The following is a 19,735-nucleotide window of genomic DNA, read 5'->3' on the forward strand; positions in this document are numbered from 1 at the left end:
AAGCTCACACTCTCCACATGAATTCAAGTGCATGTGACTTTGCATCCCCACGAAGCTGCCGTAGTGCTGTGAGCACCCCCATTCAGAGACGCAGCGAGAACGGTGAAGTCATTATAGCTATAAGTCGATCTGGATTATAGGTTTTAGCAGAGCAAAGGAAGGTCGAGCATTAATTACGATTATTTCATATACTGGCTCTTTATTTTGTTATGCCAGTCGTGCCAGAGCAGCTTTACACCTGCTTTCTGTGTTGGCAGAGGAACACCATGCTGTGTGCACCTAGGTTCAGCAGTTCATTATTGTCTGGATCACTTGCTGTGATTTTTAGGGTGTTTTTTGGGGTTCGTGTTTTGTGTCAGTAGTAACAGTGTCCTGTGGCACCACATGATAGTTCAACAAGTTCCTTGAAGGATTTATTTTATTTTGTTATTGCTTGTATTTTCTTCTTTTTTTTTTTTTTTTGAGTAGAAAAACTTAACAATGTGACTGTGGAAGTAGGTGAGCAGTACCTTCTGTTAGTCTTGCTGTTTGTGGGCAAGATTTAACAGAAGCTGTCAAGCAAAATGCAAAGAAACTTGGTCAAGACGTGGAGCACTAGTAACAGAAGGACTCGGGCTCTTTAAAAATGGCCTGATAAGTCATTGCCTTACACTTTATTTAGGCTTGACCTCACTGGCAGTCACTTATTGTGACTCTGTGGTTGAGTTACTCAACTTTGTATAAAAAAAATCAAGACTTCATGAGAGTTATTTCACTTTATGTCTGACTTGTTGTTGGAGACCTACGTACAGATGTTATGTAATCGGATACTCACCTGCGGGGAGTTGCAAAGGCACGTTTTCACGCTAGCCAAGTCTAGCTTTAGCACTTTTGCAGTCATGAGTCTCGAGTCGCTCTGTAATTCTGTCACGCTGTAACAGCCCAGCTCTTTGTTCGTTGCAGTTCTCACGCCCCTGCTCGAGGGGTCACACCACTGAGACTTGCATACGGGCCCAAAGTCAGCTTAGCCATTCTTCATTTTGTGTGTGCAAGAGACAAACACACACACGGGTGCGTAATAATAAGTACAAAACTGCCAGACTTTCATAAGTGAGCTTGCGAGGATCTTTTACTACAAGTCTTCTTTTTTTAACTGCAGTGTTTTGAACAATTGCCTTACATCTAAAATGTCATTTTTATGGGTACACGTGTGTGTGTGTGTGTGTGTGTGTGTGTGTGTGTGTGTGTGTGTGTGTGTGTGTGTGTGTGTGTGTGTGGGGGGGGGGAGAATTGGTTGCCTGTCTGCAGCTCCGACCTATGTGGCTAAATGATGATGCAGACATTGCTAGCAGAGCTGTGATTGAGAAATACTGTTTCAGCCTTTCATTCCTCTTTTCTCTCAAACTCTTATTTATTTATATTTCCTTCATCTGTTTGCATTCATAATGGTTTTTCTGTGCCTACCCACTTCTGTCTCGCTGCCTGCTCTGCGTCACTGCCGTGGACAGTGTGGTGGCAAATTGAAGTTGTAGTGAGGTAGTAGATGACCAAGAAGAACAATGACTCATTACATGGGTAACGATGCCAATGGTCTGACCTTGAGCGCCACCTCCCCCCCTCCCTTGAATTGAACTGCCTCAGTAAATGTCCAGGTAAATGGTGCTTGTCTCTGTGATGTATGAAATAAACTACTGCCGTCCGGAAAAGACATCTCGGCTGACAACATCAGTCTTAAATCCACTTCTCCATGTCAAGGCAATAATTCATATTTATCACCGCTAACATTAGATGAAATTTAAAATGCAACGACTCAGATCAAGAAAGGACTAAGGCGGTGTCAGAATCACGTCATGAAAAAATTGATAAAAACAAATTTGTCTCTGTGGTCCAGTTGATGGAGTCTTCGCAACTGCATGTCGACAAGGTTTGTCCAAAATCAACACCAAATTTTGATCAAATCGCCTTGAGCAAAAGCCTTAAAAGTGCTTTACTTTAATTGGTTTCCAATAGCTACCAGGGAAGTGCAAAATTGCCAAGTTCTGGGAAAGGCCTACAGCAGTGGTCTCATTATCAGTCTAAAGATTCTTAGCTCAGAGATTTTACAGTAACATTTAATTAGAGATCACTTATCACAGTGAAATAAGAGTCCATAGATCCTAATGCTGCCTTTTGTTTCCTTTTATGGCATATAGAAGTGCAGACAGTTTCTCTGTATTAACACAGTAATTCATTTTTAAGCATGAAGAAAACTGTTTGTAGTTATTTGTATTAATCAAAAACTGTATCAAACCAAAGTAAGTTGAGAATAATGCCTTTCTGCTTTGACTCACTAACAATGAGTTTCCCTGGCATTAGGTAGTTTAAGCAAAACCTCTCCAGCATAAAAACCCTAAAACAAACTAAAATGCCAAACTGATATCTGTAGTTCTTCCCATGACCGCATGAGCTGAAACTGAAGATAGATCCTGTTGCTTTTTTTTTCTTTTCTGTGCTGTGCTGGAGAACATTTTCCTGTCCTTTGGGAGAGAGCAGACAGGTCTTAAAGGAAAGGAGGAACGTTATTAAATGGTACCATATCAAAAGCCCTGTCATTACCAGAATCTTCCACTGTCAGAGTGTGAATTAGAAAGGGTCCCTTTCAAACCACAAGTTTTTTGAAGTTCCCTGGTAACTCATTTCTGAACATGCAATATCGAGAAAAAATGTAATTTTTGGAAAGGTCAAGCGAGTAATATGCAAGGACTGGGAGTTTCTGTAGTTGATAAAGAAAAAAGTAGTTCCTTCCTTGATGAAAACATGCCAAACATCAAACTTTGGAGTCATGTAGTTCTGTGTAATATTAATAGAGTTTTGCCCTTTGAGTCAATTTTATGCCTCTCTAAGCTTAAGATGGAGAAAGGAGATCATAATTATACAGCAGTGTTGAAAACTCATCTGTTTTTTGCACACAGAGTTTAGAAAGTATAATTCAGTACAGTGTCCCAGGTTTACTGCGTTGACTGCATTTAGTGCTTCTGTATTTGGTGGCAGTAAACAAATTACAGACTCACTGGTTAGAAAGAGCTTTATTTGCTTGCCATGCATTATAGTCTCTTGTGCAGAGGCAGAAAATGACTGCGACACAATGCCAGTAATAAATATCTCAGGAGCCAGGCAAGTGCGGACAACAAACCTGACTGGATAAACAGCATAGAAATCTCATTGCGCCTCTTCCCGGGCAAGATAAATACATACAGAAGCTATATCGGAATGATTTTAATACCAAACCCTGCTTAATACTTTCCTTTCCTTCGCTATTCAGATCACCCACAATGACCAAAATAAAGCAGTTTTGTGTAACTGCTATTTCCCACATTACTTCTCCACTCTCTGCGATTCTCTTTTTTTTTCATTACTGGTGGGTTTCTCCTACCATTTAAAGTGTTATCTACCTGCCTTGTTCAACAGGATCAGTAGTCAGTTCATATTTAATATTGCATACCATAGGACGAAAAAAGACAGTAGCACAGACCTGCATGCACACAAAACCGTCCAGGGACATGCTCCCACTCACACTGATCTACAGGTGTCTCCCATTGTCACCTACCCATGCATACATGCGCACACACACTCAACACACACACACAAGCGTCCGATGTATTCTTGTGGTCCACTGTGACAGTCTGTGTCACAGATTTAATTTCTCCTACCATCTGCTGGCTGGAGGCCCAGCATCATAGATCATATTCAGTCTGACAGAAACAAACTGCATCTGTCTATGCATGCTTCTCCCAAGGACTCGCACAATATGGCGGGGTGGAGTCACTCTCCTGGCCACCCAATCTGCATCCTTGCACCCTTGCTTCCAAGGACTTGGAGATTATAAGTAGGACAAGTCGATTTTTAGAGTTAAAACATGTTTATGCTGCTTGTTGTTTAGTAAGAAAATCAAGAAAACCGACACATCTACTACCACATTCCCATTTTCCTTAGCCAGCTTTGTCTGTCCTGTGTGCAAGTATACAGATGATGAACTGGCACGAATTTATAGGTGTGCAAGTCAAAAACTTTAAGAATTACCATCTGTTTGTGTGATCAATCATTGCAGATTTCTAAAAATCCCGCCCCAAAAAAGTCATTATCTTCAGTCTTGTTGTATATACATTGGATGTACCAATTAAATCGACATTGATTAATCGCTCTATTCCATGAAATTTATTTGATGCTGGACTCAATATTTTATGTTACATGCAAGACATCTGGATGGAGTCATTTTTGCTTTGAGGCAGCCTTTAATCATCTGTACTTGTCCATCAATTGCTCTGTGCTTTTGGCAAGCTGTATCTGCAGTGTCTGGTATGTCTGCACCATCATTACTGATCTTGTCTATGCCCTTAGGGGATAGAGAGAGAGAAAGGTGGCAGAGGATAGCATGGAGAACCAGACAAGTCAGGCATTTATTACTACCAAAACGATGTTGTTTTTGCACCATTTTTGTGTGGGGGTTTTTGTTGTGCAGTTAAGTGAATTTCACCTGGTCTTTAAAAGTTACCTGCTTCATTACAGCGTTTGTCTGCTTCCCACCACTTTCTTCAGCATAGAAAGCATATCAATTTGTATTAAACCCCCCAAAACACAGCTGCAGACTGGCCTAATGACTGTAGAGCGAATTTACATTTCTCTAATTTACTTCACAACTTCAAGCGCGCAGCTAAAAAACTTTGACATTGTGAAAGATGTTAAGAAAAGGCTAATGATGGATGAATTTATCTCATTTCAAAGCGTGTTTCAGTACATGTGAGCTTTGCAGTTTCTCCCAAAGAACACATTTGCTCAACTTCTAAGCTCAAGAAAGCAGGAAAAAGAAATCGGCTAAACAAATGCAGGCATCAAAGCGCTGTTTCTCTTGGCTTAAAGTCGGAATGACCGACTTTAAGCAAAAAAAAAAAAAAAAACAGGACCATCTCATAGTATATGTGTATATACACCAGACTGGAAACAAAAGTCATAAAACATCATTAATTTCCTAGTATTTGTTCCACTGCTGCCACACTGGGTTCCATAGTGCTCTGTTTTCTTGTGTCATAGCTTGTACATTGAAACTTTGTTGCATCTGGCTGCTGCCATGAGACCACAGCTGTAATCTGTCACTGTATTAAACATGAAGTTATGGCCTTTCATGATTGTCAGGACGGATTGCACTTCTCATCTGGACATTTTCCCCTGGATTTCAGAAGATATTGGAGATGTGACAAGACATGAACATCCGTTTACGTCTGGGTATTGTCAAGAACAGACAGGGATATCTGTGAATTGTCATCTGTTATTAAATATCTGCCACAAACAGCTGCAGCTGGCCTTTATCATTCAATTACAGACTTTACTAAAAAATTTGTTTGTGGGACCACAGCCTTAGTGAATTGGGTAATTTCCCACATCGATGCACACATTCAGCCTGCTTCCTTTACTGGATTACTAGAATGTAAGTATAAGCATTTTTTAGTTTTTATTGTAGTGTCATATCTCAAGCTAAACCAGTTAAAAAAAGAAATGTACGGAGAAAAAGTCACACATCAAAAATGTGATACTAACATTTATCTAGAAATATAGGGAGTCTCTCTGAATATAAACACAGGTTGATGAAAACTGTCACTCACAAATGTGCCCCTGTATCAAATTGATATTTGAAGGGTCAAATTCAAGTTAATAGGTACTTATACCCAAGAGCTCTGAGCCCTGCAACCACCTATAACGTAATTTTGCATCAAATCAATTTACTCATTGCTTTATGCTGATCTTTGTGCTTTAGTAAAAAAAGTGTTTTATGCTTGGCAAAAGTTCAAAATCTCAGCCTGGCTTGTTGGCATTCTGTGTTGGTTTTCTTATAAAGTTAATCATGATCTCTGCTGTATTTAATATCCTCTCCTTGTCAGGGAGAAAGCGTAGTTCTATAAATTGTAAATTAGATATAGGCCCAAATGATTACATGTGGTTTATTGACATTGTGTCGACCTTGGAGCAGAATTGCTTTTGATTTCTTCGATTTCAAACAAATATTTCATATAACAATTCCTACTTCATAATTGTATATTTTGTTGATTGGTTTAGTATAAATGGTGTCATCCAAACGCTTTGATGGTGGTGACAGTGAAAGCTGCTTGTCTCTGTCTTTGTCTGTCTGTGAGTCATGCCGAACCAATGATTAGACAACAAACAGACACCAGGGGAAAAAAAGGAAAATCCTTCTAGAATGGAAAGCAAGTAACAATCTAATATAAAAACCTTGAAAATTGATTTACTTTTATGGTCTATTTTAGCCCACAATTGTTGGGAGTGTTGCGTTGAAGTACATCCATTTTCAGCAGTGGGTCTAAATGTTTTGCCTTCTTATTTATTTAGTACAGTGTACCTTAAAAATAATTTTAAAGAAACATAGTTTAAAGAAAATATGATGTAACTTTTTTATTTCTTTTGCAAGAACTGCATTTTGTGCTAATGTGTGTTTCTGTATTCTCTGTCGAAATAACAATGAAACAATACAGTCCAACAAAAAAGTTACAAAAAAATGTTTAAAGACTAACCTGATGTTTTTCTTTCCTTTTACTTACTAACACCACCCTGAGTCTCTACCACTGCGTGTACCAAGAGCCAAGCCCACCGTGTAGCTCTGTAAGCCAATGAGTCAACATCTCCCCAGGCCCTGACTGGCTATGGATGGATGGGCTGACTGCTTGTCAGGGGGTCTAATACCTAGACTCAATGAGCTGGCTAATGGGAGTCCTTTCACCCTGACCCCTTTTCCTCACACATTTACACACCGAGCCCTCTTGGCTTATCCACTGGGCCACACAAGGCAGAGGCGAAGGGCTTGACTCACTATCAGCCTTATAGGCTGGCTTTAAGCTCCACGTTTTCCCCATGTTTAAGAGGAATAGTCCCATTTTGGCATAGTCCCATTTCCCTCTATGCTTCCAAGCTGTGTTTTTCAAGGTTGTAGTTTATTGGTCTGCTTGCTGCTGTCAAAGGCTCCATTGGTTTTGCATCCATTACATCTCTGTCTATATTTTTAACCTGTTTTGCAAGAAACGGATCACTGAACATGCGTGCGCAGTTATAGGTGTGCCTGCTGTAGCACTCAGTGTTAGGGCATGTTCACGGCAAGTAATAAGCTTAACATGTTATTTAATGATTCCTGAGGTAAACTTATGTTTTTACCTTATTGTTGACTTGGTATTTCCTGATGGTGTCGAGGCTGGTGTTTAAACCAGCTACAAGGAATGGTCTAGCCATGAAAATGTGTGAATCGAATTGGCTTTAAAACGCTGCTATCTTCAGGAAAACTGGGCATCTGCAGAACTGTTACCAGCTGTCAAACCGTTTGCAGCGGAAGGTCATGTTTGTCTTGGTTCTTCTCTGCTGTTGACGATTAAAATTACGGCAGTTTTTCATCTGCTGTGGTTAACGGGTTGTGCCGCAGTGTGATGTTTTTAAGCGCTTTAAAAAATACATTTTTGCCCTTTTAACGTTTATGAGACGGGATGATGTAGAGAACTGACAGGAAAGCAAGGAGAGGGTGGAGGAGAATGACGCACAGATGGTATCGGACTCGAACCGAGGCTTACGGCATATGGGTCGCCTGCTCAACCAGGTGAACTATAGTGGCACCTCATTTTTGAGCACTTCTACAAACCTCTACATAATCAATGTTGAAGCTGTCGACATTGACTCCCAGACTCTGTGTATTATTCATTATCTCTGAGTGAGAGAATAAGTAAAGTCTGTCACAGGAGCCCAGTCAGTGAGGATTTAATTAACAGAACCTGCCACATTCCACTACATCCACTGCCTTTCTCAGAACTCATAAAAGCCATTCCTATCTGCGATAATTACACTAAACATGCCACAATAAAGCTCTGCCGATGATTAATTTGAGGAGTGGAGAGGATCAATTAATTCATTTATTTGCGAACCGCTGCACTGCTTCTTTTTGTACAGCGATTTCATTAACCGTCACGCTTCCTGATTTTTGATCCTGTCCTTGTTTTTCTTTCCCGTGACACCTGGAGGAATAGCCTGTCTTATTAGCCGCATCGCATTACTGCAGACATTTACCACGAGCCCTCAGGTTTTTCCATCTTAGAGGCAGTTACATTAAAATAAGTAGTAAACCACAAACCGTGTAGTCTGTAATACCATAATCTCAAGGGTCTTCAATCAAACTCCTGTTAGTAGGACCACAAGGCAAGAGGAGCTGTAATATCAAAATGAAAGCCTACAGCTGTGCTACTCGTATAGCACAGTTAATGGAGGATGTGATTCTGTGCAGCAGTGCTTGTCCCAGAAGGTGACTCGGTCAGCATAACCATTTGAAATCAGAAGACCACCCTTGGGTTGCAGTAATGGGTCAGAGGCCAGGGTGATGTACTAACTGGTGCGCCGCAGCATAAATAACAGGCACGGGGCATCTGGCAGGGCCGTAGATCATACTGACGACAGTGGAAGTATGATATCAGATGGGAGAAAGAGGGAGAAGCAGAGATAAATAGGGAAGTGGAGAGAGAGATGATAAGAAGAGAGGGAGGGAAGGAAGGAGTGGAAGGAGTTTGGGGGGAATTAGATGACTGTTATTGATTATCTGCCTGTAGGCGAGGAAGTAAGGCCAAATGTTCTGCTCAGCCAGACAAAAAAGTGTATTATTTCAAAGGTCATGGCATGCATTACAGTCTCTTTACTTCGAGTGCAGTTGGATAAACAACAGAATAACTGCGCAGTGATGTACTACTACTAGCATGTAGTGCATTAGCGTGCATTAGCAACCATGCATGCGGTGTTTTTGTTATGGCTGTATTTTTGTGATGGTCCGTTGATGCAGGTGTGTCTATCATGCAGCTCACGTGTCCTAAGGGACTGTTTGTTTGATGCGCTGCTATCTCCATAGCAACTGCCATAACACCTGGTGTAAAAGAGAGCTTACTGGAGCCAACTGGCTTGACAACATGTGGATTTCAATGGATATTTCAGTGCACTTTGTATGGATTTCCCACTCCTCAGAGTACGACTATAGTAGCAAATCTACTAAACTGACTTATCTGTCAGTCTAGTAGTCATGTAATTAACCACAGCGACACTAGTCACATCATCAATCTGTAGAAAAAAATTGTTTGGTTGTACTTTGCATCCTGTTTTCTTTGTTTTGTTTTTTTTCCATTCTGTTCCATTGAGATTTTCACCATTTTCATGTCATTACAACAGTATTACATCAATGGCCTCCTTTGATGTTGGGGTGTGCCGTACCATCCCTACCGAGGAGACCTCTATAGTGGGAGCTCTGCCAGCTAGTATTCCTCTGAAGAGCAGGAAAGGTCTGCTCACATGCCCTTCGTGGCACAACATGTGAGAAAAACCTGTACCCTGACATTGTGTCAGTTTGCAAGTCAAAAGAACAAGAGTAGCTACAAATTAGTCACTGCCTGTTTGTCACCATATTTCACACTCCCATTCCTATCACATACAAGGTCAAAGTCTACTAAACAGCAGACGATGTTAATAAGCAACAGCTGTGGGAGTGTGTTTTACTGTAAACTTAAAATGCTGCTATCGCCAGATTTCTGCCCATTACTACTTTCCAGCAGAGTGTGTGACCGCCATTACGTTTGCAGTTTTATGTTTTCACGGTGGACTTAAAAACATTATCTGCATCCTGCTACCCGCAAAGCTCTTTCGGCTGAACTTGTGCTTGTTTGGCTTTCTGTTTGTACCTTCTGCTGGCGCTGACACCTCTCTCACACTTCCATGTCTGAGGCAGATGCAAATGTCTGTCTCGTGTCTGTTGATGTTCTTGGCTGAAAACAGCTGGAGGCCATGTGCTTTGTTTCCGCCGACTGCTCATCTGCCTCTCGGTGCCAAATTGACTCAAGACTAGTTGAGACATCGACAACGGTCTCCTCACTATATTTAGTTTCACCCACAGGTTGGGCTGCCAGAAAGGTGAACAATTAAGAAAAGAAGTGGAAACATTGAGATGATAATGGTTCTAGTGCTCATGTCAAACAAATAATATATTAAATAGATTCCTTTGTCAGACATTTAGCCGTCACTTAAGTGTTAAAAGCTACAAATTTCAACACTGAAAATGAAAAAGCTAAAATGGCCTTTGTGTTCTCTGTAAAGGCAGAGCAGTGATGTATGCTCAGAAAGGGTAGATTTTAGAGCAGTAATATTTCATGAGGCAAGTGGCTGTGTGGCTGCCACTGTGGTCTTTTGGTTCACACTATCAAAGCAGACATCACCTTTAATTGTTGTCATCCATCACTTGGCAAACAGGCACATGTGGAGATCATAAAGACGAGACGGGCTCAGATCTATGAAACGAGCACCTTTGGAAAGGCGCACATTTTAACCTTACTTTCTTAAGGCGAACAATTACGCTGAACTTGATGAACTATTCATACACTGCACGCTGACGTAATCCCCGATCACGTTTTTCATAACTGTATATTCTTTCCAAACGGGCCTCTCTCTTATGTAATCTTCAAAATAGTAATAGCAACTCCACCATCGTGTCCTTAGTGCTGTACGGAGGAAGATACCAGGGCGTACAGAGATGGAAATGAGGCAGGCATTCAAGTCTTGTATCTTGTGCCACTATGTCAGGGCTCCCCTCTTACAAAGGAAGTGGGGTGTCTGGAGTGTTTTCCCCCATTGAGATTAGTATGTTTTGGTTGTGGGAAAAACGCTGGCTGACGTTAGTGCGGGATTGAGCTCCAGCAGCCTCCCAGTGGGACAAGAGGACAGGGATGGGTCTCTTTCAGCAGGGCTCTGATTAGACCCATCGCCCTAGCTGCCACGCTCCACTCGCACTGGTAATTGGAGCTGGCAGGAGGTTGGCATGCAACCCTCCCCTGCTCCCTCCTCTTCTCCTCCTTTCCCCAGTCCCTTTTGAGTTTTTTTTTCTCCTCATCTCTCGTCTAAATCTTACTTCACCTGCCTATGGTTGTCGCAGAGGCATTCCTCCTCGACACAAGGGTTTATGATTACAGTTTTCTTAATTTGACTAATTAACATAGTAGCAGTGCCTCTTCTCTTAATAAATTATTTTTCCAGTGTTTCTCCTTGCCTTTTGTGTATAATCAAAGCTCCCACTGCTATTCTAATTGAGCAGTACGATCACAAAACCACATTAAGTGTTCCCCTTCTGCCCATTCAGTTTTTTACTGCGCTGCGATAACCACTGCGGACTATGTTCATGCGCTAAGCTGCTCACATTGCAGTATGACTCTGTGCGTGATAAACTGCTGTTGAGAGAACAATGGTCCTATTTATTATCACAACATGGAAGAACCTGTTCACGCGTACCTACATTTGCATCTTGTGCCCGCCTGACACCGCCTCTGGCCTTACTCATTGCAAATCCAGGGCGTTTCTACTGGTTTTTGTTGTTAACTCTGGCACAGAAACACTTTGCAAGTGAAACAAAAGTTCCAGTAAATACCACCGGTTTTAAAGCTCTTCAGTATGCAGCACAATATTAGATCAGTGGTAGAATAAAGGTTTGTACCCAGCATGCGTGATTGCAGATTGTTAAGTCTGCATGCAAACTGAATAAATTACCAATGCAGTAGTTAGATTAAAAAAGTAGAACACATTAATCTCCTTACAAGTGGAGCTCATGATCTTAGTATTCTTTTTTTTATTTTAATTTTTTTTGCTGCAGTACTGAACGCCTGTATGACATTATCACAGGATTTTTGCCTTGCTCATATTTTCTTGCATAGACTAGACAAGAGAATCGAGCTTTTCTTGAGGAATAACACTTCGGCATAAAAGAGGCTTTTTATTAAAAATTCCCTCTATCTTTATAAACATCAACCTGCAACGACTGCACCGTTTCATTGGTTTCTCTCCAAATTTCCCCATCTTTTCTTTTTCCTCCAAATTAAAGAGGACTGAACAAAGGCATGTCTTTGTCTTCTAGGGATGACAAGTTGGCAGACAAGGCCAGCTGCAGGAGTTGCAATAATAGAAATAGACAGACAGGGCTCAAATCTTATCCAATAGCTCGATATGATCTTTGATGAGCGCATAGAAAGGAGTTTCAATTATTCCTTTTTGCCAAAAGGCAAGGACATAGCCAGCTTTTTATGTAAAATGTAGGCTGAATGCTTTTAGAGCCGCTGGAGAAATTTCACCTTTTCACAGTGAGCATTATGTTTAAAGTAAGTTGAAATAACTAGCTGTTATTAGCTTTTACAAGGCATTTTCTAAAGTTATGGGGATTTTACAATGAACAACTTTAAGCAGCTTAACCGTGCTTTAAAGTCTTTTGATATTTATTCTTACGCAGATATACTATGCATAAATGATAGTGATTTATTTTATTTTATTTTTTTTAAATAATCAATTCTCTGTGATCTTAAGCTTGTGCTCCTGCAGAAGTTAAAAGGAAAGACAGTCATCAGTTTTTGTCCAATAGTCCAATAACATATGGGACATGCAGTTTAAATTTATCAAAAGACATCAGATGTTTCGCCTCCTTTCTTAGGAAAACGTTGCACATGTGGCTTAGAATTTTGCATCACTTTTATTGATGTTGCTTTTAAAACCATTCAGTTGTCCTTCGTGCTCCTATGAGCACAATTTATGTAGCAAGCAAAACCTGCTTTGGTTGGTCATTAAGAAGAGCCGTGTTACTGTCTTCTAACTAACCTGGGATATTTCCCGCTCCCATTTAGGACACATTACGGAAGCAACACAAAAGCGGAGCGATGCTTCATATTTAAAGCATATTCTATATGTGCAGTCTGAACAGTGTAGCATTTAATAGTTTACCATGTAGAAATTTCCACATCAGTGCACTTTCCCTTGCAATGCAAACATTAAGCATAACTCAAAGACACATTAATCTTTAGGCTTTGCAGAAGCTTTTAAAATTATTCCCCGTTTGTGCTTCCTGAAACGACAGAGTCGCTGAATCATGTAAGAACTCCTTTGGGATCTTTCGACCAGTTTTGCCAATGGTGTTTATTTTTCACAGTCCAGTAACGTTTGCCAATAGTGTTAATCATAAATATTCTATAGGCAGCAATTCCACAGAGTTGGGTGGGTGGGCACTGTCATTTATTATGCCAGTTTCTCATGTGAAAGGCATAGTTCTGTAGTTATGTGTGTATAATAACAGAGATAAATTTCCTCCAAGTAAGGCAGCCACTTTAATGTGGCTGTATGAATGTTTTTTAAGAAATATGTCAAAGAAATGCATCAAATTTAATATAATTTTCTAAGAATCTTTAATTGTAACTGCAGTGTCATGTCTCAGGGAATCAGTTGGTTTTCAATGTGTAGAGAGAAGCCACAATTTTCTGGCTGAGGCTGAGTGACACCAGGGGGTCTGAGCATGTGCTACATGCACAAACAGCTGGCACTGCATGATTCATGAACACTGGAAATCAGGGGTGGATGATGGACAGGCCGCATATTGATTTTTTTTTTTCTGTTTATTTTATTTTTTGGGCGTATTCCACCTTGTGTAATTGTGTGTAATGATTAATCGTTAGCAACCAACCGACGGTGTTATTCAATTCCATTAAATCTATGAAATGTTTTTACGAGGGTCCAGACTTTTGAGAAAATTCATTGTGGAAAAGTGTTGCTCCATCACTGCCCAAGCATTGCCTCTAATGTAGTCCTTAAGTACAACCTGCTGTCCTGAACACAACCACCACAACCCACACCTAGTGGCTAGTGAGTGCACCCAGGGGAGCAGGCACAAAGGGATTTCCTCTCAGATGATCCATTATGAACGTATTCTAAGGTCAGACAGGAGTTCAGAGTCCTGCGCATTTAACTTAATTAGTGGTTTTCTCTGAGTAATGGGGGTTGGGGTTAGTTATCAACTTTTAACTCTACTGAATGGATTCCTTACTTGTATCAAAAATTACTGCAGCTTCAACATTATGTAGGGTTTTTTTCTACCAGGCATTTTTCGGCCTTATTCACTTCCTGTCTTCGGCTCCTTTTCTTTCTCTTTGAAGGTTAGTGAGAACAAACCACAAAGGAACACGGGGCACAACAATACTCTTACCATTATTCATACAGTGACAAACGGTGCAGCGGTATTTCATTGTGCTGTATTTGTGTGTTTCATAGAGGTATCCTCTTTTGTAGAGGTTTCCGTTGGGATGTCTGAAAACTGATTCTAAATCGTTAGACAGGAAGTAAGCCTTGCCACAACGATAAGAGGCCTTGCAGAGATCTGTCAGCTACATCTGAATATGAGACAATTTGGGCTACAGGCCAAAAACAAGGGTGAAAGAAGGAACAACTGCTCTGCTCGGGAATAGATTTAAAAAAAACCTGTGGTCGTGTTAATGCTCGTCATATAGGTTTACATATGGATTTTTGACTCAGACGAGGCAAGTAGGGGTTTATGCAGCCTACTTAATGGGGTTTCACGGGTTCTATGTATTAAAAATGGCTTTTATTTTGTTTGTGGCATCATTTCTCATACAAATCCTTGCATTTGATCAGTGATACATAGTCCTTAGAGGATCTAAATAAAATGTGTTTTTCTTTGATGATCCATTAATCACAAGTTTGGAAAGAAGTCAGGCTTTTTTTATTGATGCGTGTATATATTTACTGTCACAGTCTTATATATGTGACTATTCCAGTGGTTAAAGATTAAATGTTTATCCCAGACACCCTGGATCTAATGATTTTGTAGCAGATCATTCTGTTTATTTCCATTAAAACGTTCTCATTTCCTGTCTTTTTGAGTTACAGGGTCATAGACAAATCCACAATAATGTGATTTTTATCCATCTATCCATTTTCTTCCACTTATCCAAGGCTGGGTCACCCTGGATTAGTGATCATGAGAGATATTTAATGGCATCATGTTGTTAAGAATAACTCAGTCACAATTACTAATACACAAAAAAGTATCACCATCGCGAGAAACAGATGAGTGGATTAACCCTCCTCCTGACTGTAAAACTGACTTAAATGACTCGGGAAATTTCAGAAGTCTCTGAATGTGGGACTTCATTGACTTTACAGCTTCTTCTGCACAAGGAGGTAAACCTCATGCAGAAGGAGCTGCCAAGAAATCTTCATGGAGGTTTCTGCAGTGCGTGTTTATTGTAATTTTATGAAAGAGACAGGCCGCCAACGCTGCCAGCACTGTGTGTAGTGTTACAAGTGAATTATTCAATGTTACAGTCAAGCCACTGTCTGTGTTCTGATCTGTTAGAATGATGGACAGCCTTGAGATTTTCTGTCATTCTTTAAAATAAAACAACAACAAAAAAAATCCACAGGTGTTGTAAAATATTCAGTCAGCACGACCTTGTGCAGAGGGTTCACCTGCCTCTAACCCGAGGTGAGCTGGAATGACCATGTGCGCAGATAATTGCAGAGAGAATGAGTACATGAGCCGAGGTTCCTGCCCGGACAATATATTTCCCAGCTTCTCGTATTAATGTTTTTTTTCCCCATAAAGCAGCCTTTTTGCTTATTGTTACACAGCCTGCAGTTTAAAATCTTTTCATGGTGAACCAAAGGTAAGTTACAGTCATTAGCACTTACTTCAACTCAACACTATGGCCCCATGACACATTTACATATGGGGAGACAGATAAACTAAATTACCGGTTCAAGTGCAAGCTGATAATAAGATCTCTCAAGGGCTATCATGTTTCTTCTTGACTGTTGCTGTCCTGAGGTTAAATTTGGATTTATTATGAGGTTGAAAGCATCTGAGCTAGAACACGTTTTTTTATTAAAGACTGCGATGGCAAACAAGTGGTTGCTAGGGGAAAAAATGGCTATTGACTCACATAACTAGAATGCCACATATGCATACTGCAAGTTTTAATTAGCAGTGGTAGAGAGGTGTGAATGTGAGTGTGAAAAGTTGTCTATGTGTTAGCCCTGCATCTGATTGGTGACCTGTCCAGGGTGTACACTGCCTCTCGCCCTATGGTAGCGCAGACAGGCTCCGTCCCCCACCCCCTCGCTACTCTAATAGGCATAAACGGGGCAGGATGGTAGGGACTGTATGCTTTGCGACATTTGAATCCCATGTGTCAAGACTGCCGCTATACACTGGGGAAAAAGCCTTTTTTTTTTTTTTTTTTTTGTGGATCCCAAATTTTGGTTTAGGGATTATATTTTACTTGTTGTCATGCTCTTACATCCATTATGATGAGTTGGATTATTCAAATGGGTTTGTTTAGTTTGCAAAGCCTAAGGCAGCTCATCTATGCATGGGTACCCAGAGGCAGATTGCAGCCATCTTCCTTCTGTCTAAACCTCAGACTCCTTGTTTTGGGTAATAAGTCGCCATGATAATCAGTCGCAAACAGCATTCTTATTTCCAACCTAATCCAAATCAGTACCAGATCTAGTGTTACCCAGTAGTATCGCCTGCTCTTGCACAATGTTTTTTTTGTGTGCGTGTGGTCTGATTACTCTGAGGCCTGCAGCACCTGAAATTTATTTGCTCTATTTCAACCTCTTCTCTGGCCTTGCCAGCTCAACAGCTTTGTTGCACTCAACTCCTCTTGCAACAGCTGAAAATATATTTTCTCCGAATATTTTTCTCAACATCTTTTTTTCTCTGTCTAGAGTCTAAAATTAAAATTTGCCTTTTTGCTCATTTTCAGAGAACCAGGTTCCTCATGGCTTTCCCACCATCGATATGGGCCCCCAGCTAAAAGTGGTCGAAAAGACCAGAACTGCCACAATGTTGTGTGCTGCCAGTGGAAACCCAGACCCAGAGATCTCATGGTTCAAGGACATGCTTCCTGTGGATATCAGCAGCAGTAACGGGCGCATCAAACAACTTCGCTCAGGTACGGTTTTATTTGATCTGATTTATTACCTTTAAAGTTTAACTTTATGGCATACCGATAATGTTGCAATGGCAGCTCTGCATACCAACACACATAAATCATGTTAGACATGAGGAGATTCTGAAAAATACAAACAAAAACCCAAACAGCCTTTGTTCTGATATGATTTCATGTATTCACTTTCATCACAAAGGACATGAAAGTGTTATTGAACTTGTCATTGTCACCTTGATTACTTGGCTGAGTTCTTACAGAATTTTATTCCTCACAACAGCACAGCAGTCACTTTGAAAGTACCTCAGGAGTTGGAATGGTGTTCTCGTCTTAATCTGGGATGCTCGACAGCGAAGAATGCTCCTGTAACCTTTTAAAATACAGAAAAATCATTTTCATCACATTAAACATTCCTTAATTATTTGTTAAACATGCAGCTGGGTCACAGTACGGCCAACCAGTGGTGCATTTTCTAGGATTTGACTTTGTGAATGTTCTTCACTCACTGTAGTTGCTCTGTTAATCACTGAAGACATATTCCCTGGCCTGGGCCAGATGGCAAAGGTTTTGCACCAATCTGCATACTAGATGCCTTCATTAGGGCTACATTAAACCAGGAAAAACAGTAGTTTTAGACCAAAATCACTGTGCAATCAACTCACAATCTCTCTACCTTTTTAATAAATAATAAATAAACACTCTTAGTGGCAGCTATTGCACACACATCACAACGTAAGACATGCTTTTTGCTGTAAAACTTAGCTCAATTTGAAGTTTCATTATTTGATGGAACAGACGAGTTGCACTCATCAGTGCAGACTGACTATGACTGATTGCAGCATGTTGGCAATCTGCCTGCATTTATAGATTAGATGGTGATTAATTGCAAATCCTCTCCAGCCTGTTTGAGAGTGATTGCAGTCTGAGTCGAACCGAGATAGGTTGCGTCCAACCAGGTGACCTGTACAATCACCTCTCGACTAAAAGTATCTGTCTGTCATCCAGACATATAGTATGTCCCTCCTCACAAGAACAACAAAAGAGCCCCAGTATTTTCCACACGTACATAAGACTTGTTACTTAGTCAACATAGAGCCTACTTAAGTATAATTACACTTTTGGAGATTTAGTTAGCACAGTAACATGAGAGAGATGTCCCTGCCCCTCAAGTGCAGGCTGTAATCTCCCGCATGCAGCTCAGACTTACACACTGCACCAGGACAGGACTTCCATTCATATAGAAGCCTATATGTTCATAAACCACTGCATTAATAGAAAGGGAGCGCATGTCTAAAAGCAGGTTATGAGCCATGAGGCCTGGCTGTAGGTCTGAGACCCAGGGATTAAATATGAGAGCTACTCCAGAAAAAGACTGGCATTAGAGCTGCACAGCAGAAGCCGGGGCACTCGTGCATGTTCACTTACCCACGCTGGCTCTTGGCCGCGCTGCATCAAAATAACCCAAATTAAATACGAATGCCTACAAATTAGATACTAACAAAACTCCTTAATTGTTTGATAACATTTTAGTGCAACGTTTAAATTGTGCACAAACCTTTTTTTTAAAAAAAAAAATTCTACTTCTAAGAGCAAACTTTTTAATTAGTTTTCTTCCTCGCGTATATTGAAAGTGCCTGAAAATGTGCTGATGTGTAATGCCCTCGGACTAACAATCCTTTTTTTTTTTTTATTCGCTAGCCTGTTCTTGACATCTGCTGCTCTATCAGGATTTACATTACTGCCTGTGACCTGAAATGAGGCCAATTTTGCAATAGCGGGGAAAAAAGTGCATTAATTTGCTTTCACACTTTAACAGAAAAGAAAGACCCACTTCTATTGCATCACACAAGCTCGATTTTTTTTTTTTTTTTTGTATTGAGCGCGCAGCCACATTTATTCTTTCTCTTTCACACCATCCAATTCATTCACTCTATAGAGATACTAACTTGCTTTCAGTTTAATACCTCTGATCTCGATACTTCTTGCTATCTGCCATTCTGTTTACTGTCTATGACTTTCATTAATTGCTCTTGCCCATTTTTTACTAACTGCTGTCTGCAGAGTGGGAGCCATCTTAAATCTGAAAGCTTAATTAATATATCACCTTCAAATTCATCATTTTATAATCCTGCTGTAAAGCAAGGGTAAATGTGGTTGTAGCTTTTGTAGGAGCATTTCAAAATATTTGCTTAAGAGAAGGGATCCTTCTGACAAACCGCAGTTTTTTCTTTCAGTGGCCAGTCCAAAATTTACCCTTGCCTCACAGCATTAAGCATTACATTACTTTTAAGTGGCTTCTACTCTTTATCAGGTTGTTTTATCTTTTTATATGTGGCCTGTCAGAAGCCATGTTTTTTTTCTGCCACTGTTGTAAGTGGATTACTAACTAATCTCTCAACCTTGTTTGCATCGAAATTACTCCCACCTAGGTGGTACACCAATTAGAGGTAAGAATGATGGAAAGTGTGTTGGAAAATATCACATCCACGCCATTCCCTCACGCCCGCATCAGATCTCTGTTTTCTCCCCTACGCCACCGACATCACCGACTTCATCAGTGCTGTTGTTGCCCACCCACTTCTGCCCTCATCTCTTCCCAAAATGTTCTGTCTGTTGTCTGCTCCTTGACAAACAAATGATCACCAACCCGGATGCCATGAGAATAGAAATGAAGTCCAATGTGTTATCTTGTAAATGAGCCTTTTGAAGGCCCTTCCCATACTGTAAAGAATGAACAACACGTGAGGAATCGCACACAAACATTATTTCAGAGAAACAAACGTCTCTCGGCTTCTGCCTCTGTCATGGCTTTTCAGCAAAAAAAAAAAAAAAAAGGGTGAGGAGTCGCATTTTCAACTAAAGGCCACCATCACCACAAGAGGATTCACCTGTCGCTTCAGTGCAGACTCAATGTGAAGTGAAATGGGGGG

At 40.5% G+C, this 19,735-nt stretch overlaps 1 protein-coding gene across 22 annotated transcripts in view; it reads left to right on the forward strand.

Annotated features, from left to right (window-relative positions):
• LOC102303372 (receptor-type tyrosine-protein phosphatase F) overlaps positions 1 to 19,735 on the forward strand; it is a 157,817-nt gene that overhangs the window by 72,516 nt on the left and 65,566 nt on the right. For 12 of the 22 annotated variants that reach the window (XM_014338183.2, XM_005936693.3, XM_005936690.3 and 9 more), the window contains exon 5: positions 16,623 to 16,811. In XM_014338183.2, coding sequence (XP_014193669.1) covers positions 16,623 to 16,811 — 189 coding nt within the window. Of the gene's footprint in view, positions 1 to 16,622; positions 16,812 to 19,234; positions 19,253 to 19,735 lie in introns of all 22 variants that reach the window. The other 10 variants (XM_014338180.2, XM_014338185.2, XM_014338182.2 and 7 more) reach the window with 1 other exon arrangement.

The sequence above is a fragment of the Haplochromis burtoni genome, unplaced genomic scaffold, assembly GCF_018398535.1.
Source record: "Haplochromis burtoni strain Fernald_Lab_line unplaced genomic scaffold, NCSU_Asbu1 Contig_219, whole genome shotgun sequence".
NCBI classification, from domain to species: Eukaryota; Metazoa; Chordata; class Actinopteri; order Cichliformes; family Cichlidae; genus Haplochromis; species Haplochromis burtoni.